Genomic DNA, 22,696 nt, shown 5'->3' with positions numbered 1-22,696 from the left:
AGGGCCACGCTCCCTCTGAAGGCTCCAGGGGAGGATCCTTCCTTTCCTCTTCCAGCTTCTGGTGGTCGCTGGCTTCCTTGGTGTTCCTTGACTTGTAGACACATCTCGTCATGTGGCCATCTTCTCCCTGTGTGTCTTCAGAGGCCCTGAACAGAACACCCAGCTAAGCTGTACCCAGATCGCTGACCCACAGACACGTTAAAAGGCGTCTCACCAGTCACCTTGGATTAGGGGCCCACCCTATGCCAATATGGCTTCATCTTCACTAATCTGCCATGACCCTATTTCCAAATAAGGTCATGTTCTGAGGGGGTTAGGGCTTCCCTGTACCTTTTTGGAGGACACAGTTCAACCACAACAGATATTGATCATAATAAGAGCTGACATTAGGACTTCCCTGGTGGTCCAGTGGGTAAGACTCCACACTCCCAATGCAGGGGGCCCAGGTTCAATCCCTGGTCGGGGAACTAGATCCCGCATGTGTGCTGCAACTCAGAAGTCCGCGTGCCGCGATGAAGATCCCACATGCCGCAACTAAGACTTTCACACAGCCTAAATAAGTAAATAAATATTTTTTAAAAATAATAGCTGACATTTAGGGACCCTGAACTGTGCCGGGTGCTGTTCTGAATGCTTTATATCTTTGCTCACTGAATCCTCACACTGACCCTCTGAAGTCAGAATCCGTAATATCCCTACTTTCCAGATGAGGAAACTGAGGCACAGAGCAGTGAAGTGACCTGTCCAAGGTCACACAACCAGGCAGTGACCAAGCCTGAATTTGAACCCAGGTCTTCAGATTTCAGAGCCTAAGAGCTACAAAATTCAAGAGAAACAGAAAGGCCTATTTGATGGAGTCAGTCCCCTCCCTTGCCTGTCCCCCAGCCGCCTGTTCCACTCGTACAACTCTGAAGCGATTTTGTATTTAATATTTTTTAAATGCATCCAAGTGGCCAGCGTGAGAAGATCATCAGAAAGCTGTTAGAGGACTTCCCTGGTGGTCCAGTGGTTAAAACTCCGGGCTGCCACTGTAGTGGGCACGGATTCAATCCCTGGTCGGAGAAGTTCCTTATGCCATGAGGTAAGGCCAAAAAAAAAAAACAAGCAAGCAAGCACGCTGCTAGACTTGCTTTACCCACTTTACTGCTGAGCCATGTGGTTATTTTGAATCACTTCTCTGGGAGAGGGCACCATAATTTTTTTCAGAATTGAAAACCTCCAAAAGCTCCACTGCAGACTCTGACAGCAGAGGTCTGCCCAGCAGCCATTCCTCGGCCCCTCGGCCCCAGCTCACAGAGCCCTGATTGTGCTTGGCCAGCGGAGTTTGCAAAGCCCTCCTCAGGCCTAGGACCTGACATCCTTATGATATTATATGTTATCGTTATAATGCCAAGGTAAAACACGGAAGTTGGTTTTTTTAAATATATATATTGGAGTATAGTTAATTAACAATGTTGTGTTAGTTTCAGGGGTACAGCAAAGTGATTCAGTTATACACATACATGTATTTATTCTTTTTCAAATTCTTTTCCCATTTAGGTTATTACAGAGTATTGAGTAGAGTTCCCTGTGCTGTACAGTAGATCCTTGTTGGTTATCTATTTTAAATATAGTAGTGTGTGTATATGTCAATCCCAAACTTCCAATTTATCCCTCCCTGCTAAAAACAACGCAAGTTTTAAAACACACACACACAGTTTGCATCTCTCTCTATATTTGTGTATATATATGAAAAAACAAGGCAATGTTGAAGACAGATTTTGGAAGATGGTGAGGAAAAATAGGGTGGGGGGACCGTACAAAGTCAGATCTCAGTCATTGTCAAAGCCTTGGTTTTTATTTTGGAAGATGGATTACTTTAAAATAACGGGGTGGGGGGGGGGTGGCTTCCCTGGTGGCGCAGTGGTTGAGAGTCCGCCTGCCGATACAGGGGACACGGGTTCGTGCCCCGGTCCGGGAAGATCCCACATGCCGCGGAGCGGCTGGGCCCGTGAGCCATGACCACTGAGCCTGCGCGTCCGGAGCCTGTGCTCCGCAACGGGAGAGGCCACAGCAGTGAGAGGCCCGCGTACCGCAAAAAATAAAATAAAATAAAATAAAATAACAGGGGGACTTCCCTGGCGGTTCAATGGTTAGGACTCTGCGCTTCCACTGCAGGGGGCACAGTTCAATCCCTGGGGGGAGACTAAGATCCCACATGCTGTGCGGTGTGGCCAAAAATTTTTTTTTTCGTTAAAAATAATAATCAATTAACTTTTCTTCCCCTGCCCCCCTTTTGGCCACATCATATGGTATGCAAGGTCTTAGCTCCCCAGCCAAGAATCGAACCCGGGACCCCTGCAGTAGAAGGGCAGAGTTTTAACCACTGGACCGCCAGGGAAGTCCTTTAACTTCCTCTTTAAAAAAACTATTTTACTGAGTCACACACCATAAAGTTCAGCCTTTGAAGGCATACGATTCCATGGGTTTTAGTACGTTCATAATGTTGTACAACTCTCACCGCCATCTAATTCCAGAACATTTTTATCTCCCCCAAAAGAAAACCCATACCCTTTAAAAAGTCACTCCCTGCCCCCCCTCCCCCAGCCCCTGACAACCACTAATCTGCTTTCTGTTTCTGTGGATTTGCTTACTCGCACAGTTCATATAGATGGAATCCAATTAACTGTTAAAAAGAACATAAGCAGGACTTGAATGGACCAAACGATGAGGTTGTGGTGCGAACCACGGATTACAGTTCATTCAGTTCTGTGCTCTGACAGCCAACGGGAAAAGCCAGCATCTGGGGCCTTGTGGCGATGTTCAGGTACTAAATTAACCCCTACTGGAGCAGCCCCATTTCTGGCGTCTTGTTATGCAACATAACAAAGGTTTCTATTGTTCGAGTCGCTTTTGATTGGAGTTTTCCTCACTTACCACCCAGAGCCCTCAAAGTGATATGACCCAGAAACCCACACCCCCTACGGCTGCAGCTCCTTCCAACCACGAGCCTTTGCACATGCTGTTCCTGCTGCCTGGAAAGACTCTCAGACCAGCTGTGGCTTCCCCGTCCTTTGGACTTCAGCCTCTGTTTAAAAGTTACCAGAAAGTCTTATTTTAGGGGCTTGCTGGAGGCCCTGTCTACATCTTGCTGGGTGGGCCCATCAGCATTCACGCAGGACACATGCGTCACAGAGGAGGGGGTTTTGCCCCAGAGGAGGAAGGAGGAGAAAGATCCTGGCAGGGCAACCACCAGTGCCACCTGCATTTCCATGGGATTGAACACCCAGCCCTGAGCCCGCTGGATCCAAAGTATGCACCTTTTTCATTTTGAAAAGTTTTTCCAAGCCAGTCTCCAAAAAGAGTATCACCATTTATACTCCCAGTGACAGTATACACAAGAACCTTTTCTGTTTCCTCAACAGTTGAGTATTATCAAACTCTTCATTTTCGCACACTGGAGAGGTGAAAAATTACTAATTGCTTGGCTCTGCACGTCTTTTCATTATAAATGAGGTGGAACATTTTTTCGTACAGTTATCAGCCATTTGTGAACTTCACGTTGACCTCCTGTGATCATTTCTTCTACTGGCTTGTTTGTTAGCACTCGCTCTTTGTATATGAAGGACACCAATTCTTTGCCTAACATCAGAGTTACAAATATATTTTCCAAGTCAGCTTTGCCTTCAATATTTTTCAAAAGATGAAATTTTATTTTCTCGTGATCAGATTTACTTTTTCTATGAATTCTTAGTTTTGTGTTATATTCAGAAAAGTCTCCCAAACCAAGCATTTTTTTTAAATCTGCATTCTCTTCCAGTGATTTGTAGGTGTTTCTATTTTTATATCTCTGCTCTATTTGGAATTAATTTGTTTTCAGCTATGGAGTAAGAAAGTTATGCCAATCCAATGTATTACAAGTCCTTTCTCCATTGAAGGAAATCACCATCTTTAACAAGCCAGTTTCTTTATATACTTTATATACTTTCATCTCTCTCTGGATTTTTCTCTTATGACAATGCTCAATCCAGCCATTCCTTCTCTAGGGCCAACTGTATCTAACACTCCACCTTTATAATTCATTATAGTATTTGGTAAAGATAATCTCCCCTCTCTAGTCTCCATTTCCAGAATTTTCCTGACAATTCTCATGTATTCATTTTTTTCTGTGTACTTCAGCACCATTTTCTCAAAGTCCCCCATAATTTCCTGTTGGTTATTTAACTGGGATTGCACTGATTTCTGGCTATATTTAGGGAACTCTGACATCATTCCAAAATGGATTCTTCTCTAAGAACAAAGATCGTCTCGCCACTCATCCAAGCTTCCTTTTATATTTAATAGTAGAATTTTAACACCTTTTATATTTATATCCTCCACATTTCTTGAGAAGTTTGCTGCTAACTATTCCATCATTATGGTTGCTATTGTAAATTGGATCTTTTCTTCCATGATAAGTAAAGTTGTATATTTATAGCCAAGTCCAAAGATTGATTCAGCAGGTATGGGTTGAAACTCCAAGAATTCTGCATTGTTAATCCACAATCCAGCCCATCATGACACTCACTGGAGTCTGAGAACCTTTTTCATTCAACACTACGAATCTCAGATTGGAGAAGAATCTTAGGCCAAGAGAGCAAATTTGTTTCTTCCTGTGCCACGTTTCACATCCTTTGCAGTTTCTGAAAAGTAAGAACTGAAATTAGAGTTTTGCCCAGCACAGAACTGACAAGAGGAAATGTTTTTTGTTTTTTGTTTTTCTGCGGTACACGGGCCTCTCACTGGTGTGGCCTCTCCCGCTGCGGAGCACAGGCTCCGGACGCGGAGGCTCAGCGGCCATGGCTCACGGGCCCAGCCGCTCCGCGGAACGCGGGATCCTCCCGGACCGGGACACGAACCCGCGTCCTCTGCATCGGCAGGCGGACTCTCAACCACTGCGCCACCAGGGAAGCCCAACAAGAGGAAATATGTTCTTATTTAAGTGAAACAAAACACAAACTCTTAGATTCCCGTGAATGAGCAACTCAGACCCTGCTCAGAGCAAAAGGCAAGACCAAACCTCCATAAACCGAGTGAAAGGAGGCTCCAGGAGCACGTGGGAAAGTGCTCTTTTCCAGCATGTGGCCCGTGTTCATCCAGGATGTAGGGTCTTTGCAAATCACCCACTCCAACTGTCCTATGTTACAAATGAGGGTTATGAGGTCCTGAGAGACCTGTTCCAGAGGATCCAAGATCCACCTCATAGTTCATTTTGCATAAATACAAACTGTGCACAACTTCTATGGAAACTTTACATCACAAAGCCTCAAAGAAAACCTCTGGAGAGCTGCACAAGAAACCAATAACAGAGGTTATCTCTGTGGAAGGCAGTCAGAGCAGAGGGAGACATTTCCCACCGCCCCCGCCCACAGAACCCTTTCATGCTTGTGGTAGCTTTAATACATGCCTGTGAATTCTTTGACATTTATCCATGAAAAGGTGGAGCCTGTTATGCACCAAAGGACACAGTCAACAGAGTGAAAAGGCAACCTACAGAATGGCAGAAAATATTTGCAGATCGTATATCTACTAAGGGGTTAATCCAGAATATATAAAGAGCTCTTACAACTCCACAACCCCAAAATCAAATAACCCAATTTAAAAATGGACAAAGAACTTGAATAGAAATTTCTACAAAGATGTTATACAACTAGCCAACCAGCATATGAAAAGATTCTCAACATCACTGATCATCAGAGAAATGCAAATCGAAACCACAGTGAGATCTCACCTCACACACATTAGGATGGCTGCTATCAAAACAAAATGAACAAACAAACAAACAAAACAGAAAATAACAAGTGTTGGATGTGAAGAAATTGGAACCTTTGGGCACTGTTGGTGGGAATGTAAAATGGTGTAGCCATTGTGGAAAACAGTATGGCAATTCCTCAAAAAATTAAAATAGAACTACCATATGATCTACCAATTCCATCTCTGAGTATATACCCAAAAGAATTCAGAGCAGGATCTCAAAGAGATATTTGCACATCCATGCAAATAGCAGCATTATTTATGATGGCCAAGAGGTCGAAGCAACCCAAGAGTCCACTGATGGATGGATAAACAAAATGTAGTGTACACATACAATGGAATATTATTCAGCCTTAAAAATTAGGAAGGAAATCCGGTCACATGGTACAACATGGATGAACCTTGACGAGATTATGCTAAGTGAAATAAACCAGTCGCAAAAAAGACAAATACTGTATGATTTCACTTATATGAGGTACCTGGAGTAGTCAAACTCATAGAGGCAGAAAGTAGAATTCTGGTTGCCAGAGGCTGGGTGGAGTGGGGTGGGAAGTTGTTGTTCAGTGACTTTTCGTTTTGCAAGATGAGGAAGGTCTGGGCATCTGTTGTACAACGATGTGCATATAGCTAACACTACTGAACTGCATACTTAAAATGGTTAAGACGGTACATTATATGTTATGTGTTTTTTAACCACATGGCGGGGGGCGGGGAAAGAAAGCAAAAACCAGAACAAAAAGGTAGAAACTAATTCTCTCCCCCTTGAATGTTTAGGCAGCTGTCTCACTGCTCTGCCATACACTTACCCCACCCGCGAGGGTCAGAGCTGGCTCACTGGCAGCCTGTCCCCATTCAAGCTCAAGGGCAGAGGGAAAGTGAGTGAAGGACAACCAGGTTCCTTTTTAATAACATGACCTTGAAGCTGTACCTTCTAGCTGTACTTGCTTCTAATGCATAGAAGGTGGCAGAAGTGATGCAGTGTTCACCTGGTTCTCAAGGGCTGCTGGCTCTTGGAACCCAGCCGCCATGCTGAGAGGAACCCCTAACCACATGAAGTTGCTCTGTGTAGAGTTCTGGCAAGAGCCCCCACTGAGGTCCCAGCCAAAACCAGCTCCCGATGCCAAACGAGTGAGGGAGGAAGCCTCCCTGACTCCTGCAGCCATTTCTGACCCCAAGCACATGAGAGATCCCTGCAGTGACCACCTTGCTGAGCCCACTCACCCCAGAACCATGTGAGATCATCATAATAGATCATAGTGGTTTTCCACCACTAAGTTCGGAATGGTTTATGAAGCAGCAATAGATAATCAAAGCAATAATGTTGAATTTTTTTAAATCATGTATATGTATTAGGTATTTTTTTAATTTTAAAAAGACATGGGGGGGCTTCCCTGATGGCGCAGTGATTGAGAGTCTGCCTGCCGATGCAGGGGACATGGGTTCGTGCCCCGGTCCAGGAAAATCCCACATGCCGCGGAGCGGCTGGGCCCGTGAGCCATGGCCACTGAGCCTGCGCGTCCGGAGCCTGTGCTCCGCAACGAGAGAGGCCACAACGGTGAGAGGCCCGCGTACTGCAAAAAAAAAAAAAAAGGGACTTCCCTGGGGGCACCATGGTTAAGAATCTGCCTGCCAATGCAGGAGACACGGGTTCGAGCCCTGGTCTGGGAAGATACCACATGCTGCGGAGCAACTAAGCCCATGTGCCACAACTACTGAGCCCGTGTGCCTAGAGCCCGTGCTCTGCAACAAGAGAAGCCACCGCAGTGAGAAGCCCATGCACTGCAACGAAGAGCAGCCCCCACTCGCGGCTCACGCAACTAGAGAAAGCCTGCGCACAGCAGTGAAGACCCAACACAGGCAAATAAATAAATAAGTAAATAAATAAATTTATAATTTTAAAAAGATAAAGCCTTATTGCTGCTTTTACAGTCTAAAAATTTACATAAAAGCTAAAAAGATTCTACATCATAGGTTTTTTTGCCAATGTATCCTAAAGAGCTACTTTCAGAATTTTTTCCTGATTGTGGAATGTTTTAAACATTCATGAAAGGATAGGGAATAACGTATTCAGCATCCAGCTCTATTGAACCTTAATATTATGACATATTTGGTGTGCTTGTTTTTCAAAAATACTTTTTAAACATTTTAAATTGTGATTTTAAAAAGGCACATAAGAGGGCTTCTCTCGTGGCTCAGTGGTTAAGAATCCGCCTGCCAATGCCAGGGACACAGCTTCGAGCCCTGGTCTGGGAAGATCCCACATGCCGCGGAGCAACTAAACCCGTGCACCACAACTACTGAGCCTGTGCTCTAGAGTCCACGAGCCACAGCTACTGAGTCCGCGTGCCACAACTACTGAAGCCCACGCACCTAGAGCCCATGCTCCGCAACAAGAGAAACCCGTGCACAGCAATGAAGAGTAGCCCCCGCTCACCACAACTAGAGAAAGCACGCGCGCAGCAGTGAAGACCCAGTGCAGCCAAAAATAAATACATTTTTTAAAAATAAATAAATAAATAAAAAGACACATAACAGGGAACTCCCTGGCAGTCCAGTGGTTAAGACTCTGTGCTTCCACTGCAGGGGGCGTGGGTTCAATTCCTAATAGCAGAAGTTCCCAAATGGGAGCTTCTATGACTATTTTCTGTTTCTCCACCTATTTCCTAAACACTTTTTCATGTGTGCACTGTTTTTCTTTAATCATTTTAACCATCTTGCAAATGTACAGTTCAGTGGCATTAAGTACATTCACATTGTTGTGCCACCATCACCACCATCCATCTCCAGAACTTTTCCATCTTCCCCAACTGAAACTCTGTCCCACTTAAACAACAATTCCTCATCTCCCTCCCCCAGCCCCTGGCAGCAACTCCCATTCTACTTTCTGTCTCCATGAATTTGACTTCCTAGGGACCTCATATAACTGAAATCCTGTGTTATTTGCCCTTTTGTGACTGGCTGATCTCAGTTAGCATAATGTCCTCAAGATCAACCACGTTGCAGCCTGTGTCAGAATTCCCTTCCTTTTCGGGCTTCCCTGGTGGCGCAGTGGTTGAGAGTCCGCCTGCCAATGCAGGAGACACGGGTTCGTGCCCCGGTCCGGGAAGACCCCACATGCCGCGGAGCAGCTGGGCCCGTGAGCCATGGCCGCTGAGCCTGCGCATCCGGAGCCTGTGCTCCGCAACGGGAGAGGCCACAACAGTGAGAGGGCCGCGTACCGCAAAAAAAAAAAAAAAAAAAAAAAAAAGAATTCCCTTCCTTTTCATGGCTGAATAATATCCTAATGTATAGATACACCACCTTTTGTTTATCCATTCATCCATTGATAGACGTTTGTATTCTTTCCACATTTTTGGCTATGGAATAGTGCTTCTCCGAACATGGGTGGACCAAAATTATCTTTAAATGTTACATAGTTTAAAAGTCAACAGTCCTGTGTATCTGCCACTGCAGATTTGCATTCCGAGAGCAAAAAGTCAATTACTCATGAGGAAAAGGACTAAGTGACAGCCCCTTACCTGTGCAGTTAAATGAACAATGTGTACCTGATGATGGAGTCTCTTATGAGAAACATCATATTTTTTTTTAAGTGACAGCCGGGCCCTTTTATAATTTGTCGTAGCTTTGGGTGTTCCATATCCAATTCTACCCTTCCTTCTGAATCCACCATAGCTAATAATTAGCAGCACACAGTTCAACACCAGCGACGGGTGAGGCAATCAATATAAACAGTAGACGCTGCCCTGAAGGGCAAAGTCCCCAACTAAGATACAGAGAAGTTGGAGAAATGTTCATATTGAAAGTGCTTTTGTCAGTGAAATAATGAATAAGGTTAGGGGAAACTTAAAATAATTTTCAAATTAAAACTATTGTAAGATAACATTATTCACCTAGCGGACAAGCAAAGATCAAAGTTTGAAAAGCCCCAGTGCTGGCCAGGGTGTGGGGAAACAGGGCCTGCTGATTATTGTTGGCAGAGTGTAAATTTGTGTAACCTCTTTGGAGGGGGACTTGGCAAAGTCTGTCTAAATTTAAAAAGCATGTGCCCTTTGACCCACAAGTTCCCTTGAGAAGTGTATCTATCAGATATACATGCACACATGGGCAAAAGATCTATGTGTAAGGATAGCCATATAGGGAATTCCCTGGCAGCCCAGTGGTTGGGACTCTGAGCTCTCACTGCCGAGGGCCTGGGTTCAATCCCTGGTTGGTGAGCTAAGATCCCACAACCACGCAGTGAAGACAAGACAAGACAAGACAAGACAAAACAAAACAAAACAAAACAAAACCTTATTTAAAAAAAGAGTAGTCTTGGGCTTCCCTGGTGGCGCAGTGGTTGAGAGTCCGCCTGCCGATGCAGGGGACACGGGTTCATGCCCCAGTCCGGGAAGATCCCACGTGCCGCAGAGTGGCTGGGCCCGTGAGCCATGGCCGCTGAGCCTGCGCGTCCAGAGCCTGTGCTGCGCAACGGGAGAGACCAGAACAGTAAGAGGCCCGCGTACCAAAAAATAAATAAATAAATAAATAAATTTTAAAAATTAAAAAAAATAAAAAAAGAATAGTCTTATAATCTTGTTCCACTGATTATAGTAGAAAAATTTTGGAAGCAACGTGAATAGCCAACAGCAGAAGGATGCTTAACTAAGTGATGGTCCACCTACACCAGCCCCACCCAATGGAACTTTCTGCCATGATGGAAACATGACCACTTGTCACATGTTTCTACTAAACTTTTTTTTTTTTTAATTTTGGCCTCGCCACACAGCTTGCCAGATCTTAGTTCCCCGACCAGGGATTGAACCCAGGCCACAGCAATGAAAGGACCGAATCCTAACCACCAGACCACCAGGGAATTCCCCCATTACTAGACTCTTAACATATGGCCAGTGCAATGGATGAACACATCTCATTTAATTTTAATTAATTTAAATGTAAATAGCCATGTGTGGTTAGTTTCTTGGAATCGAGCTATGAACGTCTAAGAGCTTGGCCTTGTCTTTCTTTTATCCATGCCAATGAATCATCCCTGAGACTTCCCTGAAGCCGTTCATCCTGCCGCTCCTAAATGTGAGACAAGACAGACCATTCTTGAGGCCCTGGGCTTGCTGTGATGGCTCTACCACCCAGCCCAGCAAGAAGATAAAAGGCTTCTTCTTGGAATCAGAGCCTGAATCAGACGCTTTGGGTTCCAAGCACCGAGAGCTGCGGTCAGAGCAATAAAACAGAAAATACCCCAATCTTCGTGGTGCTTCCACAGGGATCTGAGAGCATAGTGGTTAAGACCGTGGAGCTGGGTAATCCCACTCTTGGATATATAACCAGAAAAAACAAAAACACTAATTCAAAAAGATACATGCACCCCAGTGTCCCTAGCAGCCTTGTTTCCAATGGCCAAGATATGGAAGCAACCTGAGTGTCCATCCACAGATGAATGGATAAAGAAGATGTGGTACATATACACAATGGAATACTACTCAGCCATAAAAAACCCAAAATGTTGCCACTTGCAGCAACATGGATGGACTTGGAAGTCATTACGCTAAGTGAAATAAGTCAGATAGAAAAAGGCAAATACTGTATGATATCACTTAAATGTGGAATCTAAAAAATACAACAAAATAGTGAATATCATAAAAAAGAAGCCCACTCACAGATACAGAGAACAAACTAGTGGGTACCAGTAGGGAGGGGAGGGAGGGGCAATTTAGGAGTGAGGGGGTGGGAGGTACAAACTACTGCATGTAAGGTAGGCTCAAGGATGCACTGTACAACGCAGGGAATAGAGCCAATACTTTGTAATAACAACTGTAAATGGGAAGTAACCTTTAAAATTGTATTAAAAAATTAAAAATACAAAAAATTAAATAAAAATCTATACAAATATATATTCTATAACATTAAAAAAGAAAAAAGAGTGTGGAACTGGGGCCAGACTGCCTGGTGCCCTCCCTGTACCTCTCTGTGCCTGTTTCTGCCTCAATAAAATCTGGACGTTCACCATGCCTTGGTCTCAGAGTCGTTAAGAAGTTTCAGACTGGGACTTCCCTGGCGGTCCAGTGGTTAAGGCTCTGAGCTTCCAGTGCAAGGGGCACAGGTTCGATCCCTGGTGGGGAACTAAGATCCCACATGCCAGACAGAGCAGCCAAAAAAAAAAATTAAAAAAATAAAAGGACAACAAAGAAGTCTGGGATTGAAGTGAGTGCCACGCATGATGAGGACTGAGTGATCAGTATGCTAACAGGTAGGGGAACTAACAGTCAAATATCCAACCAGTCAGAAAATTCCAGATCCTGAGAAGTGCTATGAAGGACCTAGGAGTGGATCATGGAATGAGACTAGTTGAGACCCAGTGGACTAGTTTAAAATGGTGGTCATGGAAAGGAGGTTGGAGTTAGAACCTGAGAGAGGAGGTGGGTCCTCTGATGGGAAGATCTAGGGGAGGCCATTCCAGGCAGAGCTGAGTGCAAAGGCCTTGAAGCAGGAAAAGCCTCGGGCTGTTCCTAAGCCGTAAAGAAAACTGTGCAGCTAAGGGAGAATGAATAGGGGCAGAACAGCAGCAATGAGGCCAAGAGATAGGACGGCTGGTCTTTGGGGATTTTTAAGCAGGGGAGGGCTTCTTGTTTTCAATAACTAACTGGGATGGCAAACCAGCAAGCAGGAAGACCTGGACACGAGGGCTGGCAGTCCATGTGCTGACACACTGTCACCTTCTGGGGGTCCCCTGGGCCTCATCCCCCTCCCCATGCCCTTCACACCCTCCTGATTGTTGTATTTGCCCAAAGAGAGAGTCAGAAATGAGGAATGAGGGACATAGGCTCAAGCCATCAGCTTTCTGGAAATCTGCACATCCCACACTATTTGGAGGAGGGTGGGTCATCCAGGGCCCAAGTGGGAGCAGAGACCAGTTGGGGGGTTAAGATGAAAGAAATGGGTGCCTCGGATCAGGGTGTTGGCCTGGAGAAAGAGCCACAGGAGTCTGGCTATGTTTTAGAGGCTGAGTGGATGGGATTTGCTGATGAATTGGACTGGATGGATGAAAGAAAGAGAGGTTAAGACTTTGGCTGGAACAGGAAGACACGGAGGAGATATTAGCTGAGACAGAAAGATGAAGGGACAGACAGGTGGAGTGTGAATTGGGAGAAAATAAATGTGTTCTATTATATATATTTTTCAAAATGGCACACACACATGAGGAAACAATCAGACAAATCCAGAATGGGAGACATTAGTTAAATCGGCTGGCCTGGTTCTTCAGTCAGTGTCCTAGGAAATACAAAAGACGTAGGGTTGTTCTAGATTAAGAGAAAGAGAGGGTGTGGGGAATTCCCTGGCAGTCTCGTGGTTAGGACTCTGCCTCTCACTGCTGAGGTCCTGGGTTCAATCCCTGGTCAGGGAACTAAGATCCCACAGGCCACACTGAACAGCCAAAGAAAAAGAGAGACAGAGGAGGGGTGTTGTGTGAAGGGAGAGAAAGTTAGCTCTCCCCTGGACTAGGATAGAAGAGGCCCTCAGGCCTGACAACACAGATATGGTTAAAGTACAGCCACCTACCCACGGCTTCTCAAAGTTGTGTGTCTGAGGTACAATGGTGGGGAATTCAGTGCCACATCTGCCCTGACCCCTGAGATCTGCACAGTTCTGTCTCCAAAAAAGGTTGGTGATGACATTACCAAGGCAACCAGTGACTGGAAGCATCTGAGGATGACAGCGAAACTGACCATTCAGAACCAACAGGCTCAGACTGAGGTGGTACGTTTTGCCTCTGCGCTGATCATCAAAGTCCTCAAGGAACGGCCAAGAGACGGAAAGAAGCAGAAAAACATTAAGCACATTGGGAGTATCACTTTGATGGGATTGTCAACATTGCTCGACAGATGCAGCACCAGTCTTTGGTTAGAGAATTCTCTTGGAACCATCAAGAGACCCTGAGGACTGCCCAGTCTGTGCTGATGGCCACCACCATCACGACATGAAAGATGACATCAACAGTGGTGCCATGCAATGCCCAGTTAGTTAAAAACTAGAAAGGGAAGTGTTTCAATAAAGGAGCACGTAAATAAAGAATCATTTCACAACCAAACCAAAAAAAAAAAAGAGAGAGAGAGAAACATAAAGGAGATATAATAACCAATGCAAAGCATGAATCTTTACTGGATCCTGGATCAAAAAATAAATCAGCTATACTGATATTCTTGGGATGATTTATTCCAAAAACTTTCAAAATTCTCTTTTGGCAGGGAAACATTTGAAAAAAAAATGTCTAATCTGTTTTCAATTTTCTTTTTAAATGAAAGAAAAGAACAGGGCCAGTTTAAGACCCATGTAGGCTCTAGACATGTTTACTTTGGATGCCACAGCCAAATATAAAGCATTTCATATTATATCTTGCATTAACAAGTACCCCCATTAAATACAAGTCCCTATGTCAGCACTGAATCTGTGCCAGTTTATGTGTTAACTTTTGAAGATTCTAAAATATTTAAATTCAATCTTGTAATTTTCATATATTGGATACAACATATTTTTTACAGTCTCAAGCATTTGGGCGGGGGGCTTTGAAAACTCTAGTGAAGCCCCATCAGGTTGGACTATGCCAGGGGAATGACCAACAGGGAGGAGGGGGCAGGGAGTTGTGACCCAGCATCTGTGTGGGCCAGTGTGGAAGAGTCAGCATTTCCTTTAAGGCCCACATGACCGGTCTGTTCTGCATTGTATGTGACCGCCTCTAGGAAGTCCACTTACCAGTTTCCCTTCTATGGTATTTTGGGGGGTTTCTGAGGAATGCTTACACTTTCCACAAATCTGTGCTGATAGCCCCTTGCTGCTCAGCCAGCCTCCTGCCTCAGGAAATTCTGCCAGTTACCTCTTGCCATCCTATACCCGCCTTCTCTGGGCTGCAATATAACCTCTCTGTGCTGTCCCAGGAACCCAGCTCTTTCCTTACTGCAGCCAAGGCTACAGACTTGTTTTTTTTTTAAGTCAGACATAGGGGAAAGGTGGTATTTTAGAAACAGGGAGCAGCTGGAGTGAAACAAGGACGTAGAAAATGTCAGGGAGCATATGGGGAAAAAGAAAGTGGTCAGCAGATAAGAGAAGCAGGGAGAAGGGCATTTTGAGGGGTTAGATCTGATGAGATACTGTAAGAAACAGAGAATCTACGTTGAATAATAGCTACATTAGATTCTATGGAGGAGTCATTCCAGCTGGAATGGAAAAGGAGATGGCTTGGGGCTTCCCTGGTGGCGCAGCGGTTAAGAATCCACCTGCCAACGCAATCGAACCAGGGATGAGTTCCATCCCTGGTCCGGGAAATCCCACATGCCGCGGAGCAACTAAGCCCGTGCGTCACAACTACTGAAGCCCGTGCGCCTACAGCCTGTGCTCCACAACAAGAGAAGCCACGCAACGAGAAGCCTGTGCACCTCAATGAAGAGTAGCCCTGCTCGCAGCAACTAGAGAAAAAACTGCATGCAGCAACGAAGACCCAACGCAGCCAAAAAATAAATTAAAAAAAAAATGGAGATGGCTTCAGGACCGGCAGAAACAGGATAAAGTAAAAGGCATTTGGGAGGACAGTAAATTAACTTTTACTAATGAGTAAACAACCCACTGTGAGAAACAGAAAAGTAAAAGCACAAATTGCCTAGTCACCCACACCGCCTGGGGGCGCTGCAGGCTTCATGACTAAACCAAAGTCTGTTCCAGTAGCTCCCTCTTCCGGCAGAGATATCACTGCACACTAAGGCTGACATCCTTGAGTTAAAAAGCGCTTGCCAATCTCTAAACAGCATTACCTCTCTGAGGACCATATTTACAAAAACTTGACGAGGACTTCGTTGTGCTTTCAGACAAAACATAAAAAGGAACACTAAACAAATATGAGCCACGCATTTTTCTTCTGGTTTATTCAAGATTCACACAATCACATCTATGTAAATGAATCCTTACACAGTATTAACTCACGTGTGAAACCAAACTTTGGGGTGCTTTAAGATCATTCAACGAAACTGATCAAGTCTAGCATCTCTGTTCTTCAGCCTCAGAATCCCTTGATGATAGAAACGCTTCTCGTTCATCACTATATCACTATTTTTCCCGTCATGCTTGTATTTGTTGGGTGAAGGGTCCTGTAAATGTTCACTAGGGATTGTGTTGCTCTCGTGGTCTTTATTGAGAAAATTACATGAAAGGTATTTTTCCTTTATAATGAAAGGATATTAGAACTCTTGTCAAAACTATAAGACATAAAGTGAAAAAGCATGGTGCAGGACAGACTGCAAGCCAGTATGCTACCTTTCGCATAAAGGGGAATTAATAATTATTAGTCACTTGTACATGCATAAACTCTGAAAGCACATACTAGGGGAGGTGGAGAACCAAGTGGCTGGGAGACAAAATTGAAAACTTTTCATTATGTACTCTTTTAAACTTTTTATATGTCTGAAACACATGAACTTATTATCTACTCAAAAAAATAAAAGTAGGAAAATATGAGAGTAACAAATACAGTAATCATTATTTATAAAAATGTTTTAAGGCTGATTTTTAAAATTATCCCCAAGAACCTTATTAGATAGAAATCTTATATTTTTATGCTATCCTTTCAAAATATTAGTATATGACAGATATGTGTGTAAGGATGTACTTTACAGCAGGATTCTAACAGCAAAAACCTAGAATCAAATGTTGGTGGACAGCTTAAATAAGTCACAGATCATCTATACAATGAAATACTAGCTGGAGTATTAAAAATGATGGGAGAGGGCTTCCCTGGTGGCACAGTGGTTGAGAGTCCGCCTGCCGATGCAGGGGACACGGTTCATACCCCGGTCCGGGAAGATCCCACGTGCCACGGAGCGGCTGGGCCCCTGAGCCATGGCCGCTGAGCCTGCGCGTCCGGAGCCTGTGCTCCGCAGTGGCAGAGGCCACAACAGTGAGAGGCCCGCGTACCGCAAAAAAAAAAAAAAAAAAAAAAAAAAAGATGGGAGATCTTGATATGCTGGCATGGAAAGATGTCCATAATTACCTAGTTTTAAGAAAAAAGCTGAGAAACACTATGTTGTGAATGGTCCTATTTGTATTTATGTATACATCTATATGCATTTACTACACAGGAGGAAAGCCCAAAGGAATACCAAACTTTAAAATTAGTTATCACTGGGAAGGAATATGGTTAGTTACCTACTTAAGAACTTAGGTGGGCTACCTTTGACTTTATAAAACACTGTATGTACACATTGTAATTAGACACAGTAAGAGGCAAATATACTCATTTTCCTGGGAGTAAGCTTATGTGCAACTTTCACTTCCTTTATCATTTTAATGTTTGTACTATATCTTACGCATATTTTAATATTTAATACATTTATATATAGTTTGTACCATCACTGATTTTAATGTTTTTGATTTTCAAATCTTTTCTAGTGTTTAAACCTGTAATTAGCAATTCCTTTCATTAAACTTGACAGGCAGAAGCCAAGTGTTCCTCAGCAAGTTCTCCATTGAGCATCCCCACCCCTAGGACACCCACACAGCTTTATGCTCTAATGTCAAGATCCTTCTAACTGCGTGTCACACACATGGTCCCCCACCACGAGCTGACCCAGCCCCACATTCTGAAGCATCACTAGCCACTGACCGCCTCACACTTGAAGACAAAGCACTCATCACTAACACCGCCTTAGGAACCTTGCAAAACCTGTCCTGCAGTGTGGTCATTTTCAAGATGCTATTGAGGTTTTTCCCCTATGCTATGACCACTTACTTTTAATGAGCAATAAAATTACTTACACAAAAACTACTCACAGCGACTGGACGTGATTACAGGTGCTGGTGGAGTTCCAGGGATTTTTGTAATGTTGCTTCTCGACCTGTATGTTCATTTGCATGGGTGAATCATGGAAATCCAGTGAACTATACATGCTCTGGTGTCCATAAAGTGAAAACCCACAATGTTAACAGATTTGCCTAAGACAAACTTCTCAAATGGCATTTCCTAGTTGTGATGCCCTAAAGCGAGGACTTAAACCTGTTGACTTCAGGTATTTTAGAACTGGCAGTAATACAGAATTTCCTCTGCATCAGAAGTTACACATGCATACCCTAAAAGTGGGAGAGAGGAAGGGAGAAGCTAGCGGGAGTGTTGATGCTCTTTTGAGAAAACAATCCCTTATTTCGAGTCCTTCAAATAAGCCTCTGACTTCTGGGGTACCTACCAACCAGCGCCAGCTCCTTATATTAAACCAGATTCCCTGCAACTTTCACCTTTGGCTCTAGTTATGACATACAAAGATACTTACCAGTAGCATCTAATTGGGTCAGTCACTACTATGAAAGACCAAGAGCCAGCTGCTTCACCCACCAATTTAGCTATATACAAATCTTTCACCTAGTCAAAGAAAATTAAGGAATCTTGACTTTTATCTCAGCAAAAATTTTGACAATAGCTTTAATTCTCTAACTACTAACTCCTAAACTTTCTAGCATAACGCCTAATGAGACTTTAGTAAAAATTAAACTGCCACATCCTAGAGAACAAACGTGTGGACACCAAGAGGGGAAAGTGGCAGGGCGTGGTGGTGTGAATTGGGAAATTGGGATTGACATATATACACTAATATGCATACAATATAGTAAGAACCTGCTGTATAAAACATAAAATTCAAAAAAACATTGCCACATCCTTTTTAAAAAACATCTGGTCAAATGACTTTCTATGCAGCTCAATGTGAATTTAAACAGAGCGATGTACTAAAACTGATTTTTCTGTAGGTTCCCTTCCACCACTCCGGCCCTCTAATAGCTCCTCCCTGCTGGTATTCCAGAAACTCTCCCACTCTCAGGGACCACACCCAAACTCAGTATTTTTAGTCAGTAGTTTACAAGTAAATCTACATCTAAGCATCCACATGGAAAATTCTAACTGCAACCTCCAACTTGTCTGGGTTTTATTTATACTCACCCGCTACAGTCCTATGTTAAGGCCATCTCTTACTGACACTGCTTACCTCTAGGTTACCACAGAATCATCTGGTAGACCAAAACTTTGATCCCTCACACCCCACCCCTAACTAAAAAGAATCTTCTGCAAACTTATTAAAAATAAATAAATTACACTATTTGAGAATGCCAACAACTTTATTGAAAGAAAAGTGCAATGAAACTTGTCAAAAGCTTAAAAGGGAGAACTTAAGACACCTCCCCTCAAGCGCAGGACCAGGTGCAGAGTGGATTCTTTCTGGATGTTGTAGTCAGACAGGGTGCGCCCATCTTCCAGCTGTTTCCCGGCAAAGATGAGCCTCTGCTGGTCAGGGGGGATGCCCTCCTTGTCCTGGATCTTGGCCTTCACGTTCTCGATGGTGTCACTGGGCTCCACCTCCAGGGTGATGGTCTTACCGGTCAGGGTCTTCACGAAGATCTGCATCCCACCCCTCAGACGGAGGACCAGGTGCAGGGTCGACTCTTTCTGGATGTTGTAATCAGAAAGAGTGCGGCCATCTTCCAGCTGTTTGCCCGCAAAGATCAACCTCTGCTGGTCAGGGGGGATGCCCTCCTTGTCCTGGATCTTGGCCTTCACGTTCTCGATGGTGTCACTGGGCTCCACCTCCAGGGTGATGGTCTTACCGGTCAGGGTCTTCACGAAGATCTGCATCCCACCCCTCAGACGGAGGACCAGGTGCAGGGTCGACTCTTTCTGGATGTTGTAATCAGAAAGAGTGCGGCCATCTTCCAGCTGTTTCCCGGCAAAGATGAGCCTCTGCTGGTCAGGGGGGATGCCCTCCTTGTCCTGGATCTTGGCCTTCACGTTCTCGATGGTGTCACTGGGCTCCACCTCCAGGGTGATGGTCTTACCGGTCAGGGTCTTCACGAAGATCTGCATCCCACCCCTCAGACGGAGGACCAGGTGCAGGGTCGACTCTTTCTGGATGTTGTAATCAGAAAGAGTGCGGCCATCTTCCAGCTGTTTGCCCGCAAAGATCAACCTCTGCTGGTCAGGGGGGATGCCCTCCTTGTCCTGGATCTTGGCCTTCACGTTCTCGATGGTGTCACTGGGCTCCACCTCCAGGGTGATGGTCTTACCGGTCAGGGTCTTCACGAAGATCTGCATCCCACCCCTCAGACGGAGGACCAGGTGCAGGGTCGACTCTTTCTGGATGTTGTAATCAGAAAGAGTGCGGCCATCTTCCAGCTGTTTCCCGGCAAAAATCAGCCTCTGCTGGTCAGGGGGGATGCCCTCCTTGTCCTGGATCTTGGCCTTCACGTTCTCGATGGTGTCACTGGGCTCCACCTCCAGGGTGATGGTCTTACCGGTCAGGGTCTTCACGAAGATCTGCATCCCACCCCTCAGACGGAGGACCAGGTGCAGGGTCGACTCTTTCTGGATGTTGTAGTCAGACAGGGTGCGCCCATCTTCCAGCTGTTTCCCGGCAAAGATCAGCCTCTGCTGGTCTGGGGGGATGCCCTCTTTTTCCTGGATCTTCCCCTTGACGTTCTCGATGGTGTCACTGGGCTCCACCTCCAGAGTGATGGTCTTACCAGTCAAGGTCTTCACGAAGATCTGCATTGTCTGTTGCAACAAAAAAAATTAACACAAAGAATAACCCCAGCGTTTAACAGGTAATTCAGAGGTCAACACACACCTAATGCTACAAAATTATACGTCACTATATACTAACCAAATGACTAACTTGCCCAAAAACTCAAAAGCTTGACAAATAAGGTGAAAACCAACGTTTCACACACTTAAAGAAAGGCAGGGAAACCTGACCCAAGTCAATTCGCGGGCCTCACTTATCCTCCCCGCTCACTGGCCGTCTGTCCCCTGCCAACACGGCAGCGACCACCCCAGGCCCAAAACCTGTGCCCCGAGACCAGAAAAGCTCTCCCTCCACACATACCAGCAGGCGGCCCCACCCTCGATTACGAGCCCACAGAAGGGATGACGTCTCGTAACCGCGGTGGCGAGCGGGTCCCCTCCCCCATCGCGGGTGCAGGACGGCTCCGTGGCATCGGCAGTTAATGTCCCCTTACTGGGACGGGAAACCGAGTTCTCGCTCAAGTCAAACCGTGACCTAATGTTCGATTCCCTCACACGCTACCAACCCCGTTCCCCAAAAAGCTGGGCCCCGCCGCCACGGAGGCCTCACGGGCCTCTCGCGTTTCCTTTTCACCCGCAGTCCCCTCCCCCGCCCCCCATCTTCTCTCTCCCACCTCATAGCCCGCTTCGGAGTCCGGCTTCTCCCACCGAGGGATGGGGAACGGACGCCATTTTGCCGCGTTCCTCCGCCTCAGGGCTCCCCTGCTGCTAGCGAGCCCCGGGTGACTAAAGGCCTCGGCTGCCCCCTCTGCCGCAGCGGGCAAGTCGACCCCCCGCGCCCCCCGCGGCCACGAGACCCCCGGGCCCCCTCCTTACCAAGTGGTGGTGACCGCAGCGAACGCAGAAAAACCGCAACTCAACTCGCAGCCTTCACGAAGCAGACTCCGAACCGCTCCCGCCGGCGCTTCCTTATATAGTTACAGGTAGCGCCGCTCCGATAGATCCTTCCGCAGAAACGCCGAGAAGGGACTACTTTTCGCAGCCCTCCTGCCCTCTGAAGAGAAAGCCCAGACTCGACTAATTCCACTCATAAAATGCTCTCCTGTGAAGACTGGAGCTTTGGGGCCGAATCTGGCGCGGAGCGGGCCGCCGTCCCGAGAGGCCGGGCGGAGGGATCAGCGCGCTCGTTGAGAGCTGCGTCCGCGGACGTGCCCGGGGCTCGACTTGAGGGGAGGGAGAGTGGGGAGCGGGCGGCCTGAAAACCAGGCGTGGAGTCGCCCAGACGTCCGGAGCGGGCAGTCTCCACCGCCCGGCCTCGATGCCCCCTCCCCCCCGGCCCGGACGGGCCCCGCTATTCGCGAGGCCCGCCCTAGGCGTACCGGGGCGCGGCCGAGCGCCTCACACAGAGTCGGGGTCCCGCTCCCCCAGCGTACACCCCGCCCTGCCCCTCCCCCCCGCGAATAAAGAGGGGTGTTTATCGTGAGTCACATTTAGTTGTGGGTAGTGTTTCTGTTGCCCTGAACTTCCCCCTCATCCTCAGCCCGTCGCGAGGCCTACTCTGCGAGTCCAGACCCCAAACTTGTGGCGGCCGCGCCCATCCCCCACCGGGCGGGCGCCCGGACAAGACGAATGACTCGACAAATCCCAGGGCCGCGGCCTCAAGCCCGCGTCAGACGGGTCGTCAGGAGCCTCAGGAGTTCCGCAGAACACAGAAGTGAAAACTAAGTTTCCAAGGGAGAAATGCCTATGGCAGGTCTACATGGAATTTTGAAAAGAAAAGCAGAAATTACACACAGCTGTGTAAAACTCTTTGCGCTGGACTTGAAAGTTGACAGAACTTTCCAGATTGCTCTTCAGCCTTCCTGGTTTGTGCTTGATTATCAACAGGGAGGCGTTGGAATTTGAATTCTGTTGACATTTAGTTGCGCTCAGAAATCAGAAATCAAACCTATTTAAGCCCGAGATTTTAAGAAGATACTTATTGAATCTAAGTTCTGTTATTCCTGGGGAAAAAAAATTAATATCCCAAATATAAAATTTAATTCTCTAGGCAAATTCCCTTTGGGTAAAAGAAGAGAAAAAGATCGTCAGTTAGATCTTTTTCCTTTTTTTACGACAATCTATTTTATGATCTCTATGTCCTTTCTCCAGCAGATTTTTAAAGTATTTTGAAATATATGAACATGATGCCAACAGATTTTTTTGAAGTTTACAGTGGAAAATCTTCCTCATGCCTTCAATTCCCCAGCCACCGTTCTTTCTGGACTCTTCTAGAAATATTCCCTATTTCTACAAATGAGAGGAGGGTGTTTTTAATTTTTACCCTTAAAGCCTTCAAAAATACATATAGAGAAAAAGGGGCAACTGACTAAAAAATGTCTGCCATTA

At 45.7% G+C, this 22,696-nt stretch overlaps 1 protein-coding gene and 1 pseudogene across 1 annotated transcript; one reads left to right on the top strand and one right to left on the bottom strand.

Annotated features, from left to right (window-relative positions):
* Window positions 1–1,076: 1,076 nt before the first annotated feature.
* LOC103074103 (60S ribosomal protein L12 pseudogene) lies at window positions 1,077–13,789 on the top strand (annotated as a pseudogene).
* Window positions 13,790–18,890: 5,101 nt separating this feature from the next.
* UBC (ubiquitin C) lies at window positions 18,891–20,344 on the bottom strand. The gene has a single exon (XM_007448648.1). The coding sequence runs from the start codon at window positions 20,333–20,335 to the stop codon at window positions 18,947–18,949; it is 1,389 nt and encodes a 462-aa protein (XP_007448710.1). The 5' UTR covers window positions 20,336–20,344; the 3' UTR covers window positions 18,891–18,946.
* Between the last annotated feature and the right edge of the window lie 2,352 nt (window positions 20,345–22,696).

This window comes from Lipotes vexillifer, unplaced genomic scaffold, assembly GCF_000442215.2.
Source record: "Lipotes vexillifer unplaced genomic scaffold, Lipotes_vexillifer_v1.1 scaffold21, whole genome shotgun sequence".
In the NCBI taxonomy this organism is placed as follows: Eukaryota; Metazoa; Chordata; class Mammalia; order Artiodactyla; family Lipotidae; genus Lipotes; species Lipotes vexillifer.
Note: the sequence above shows the minus strand (reverse complement) of the source record. Positions and strands in the feature narration are given on the sequence as shown.

What these genes read in the sequence shown, in the direction of transcription:
- UBC (XM_007448648.1), bottom strand. Translation starts at nt 20,335, where the DNA reads ATGCAGATCTTCGTGAAGACCTTGACTGGTAAGACCATCACTCTGGAG.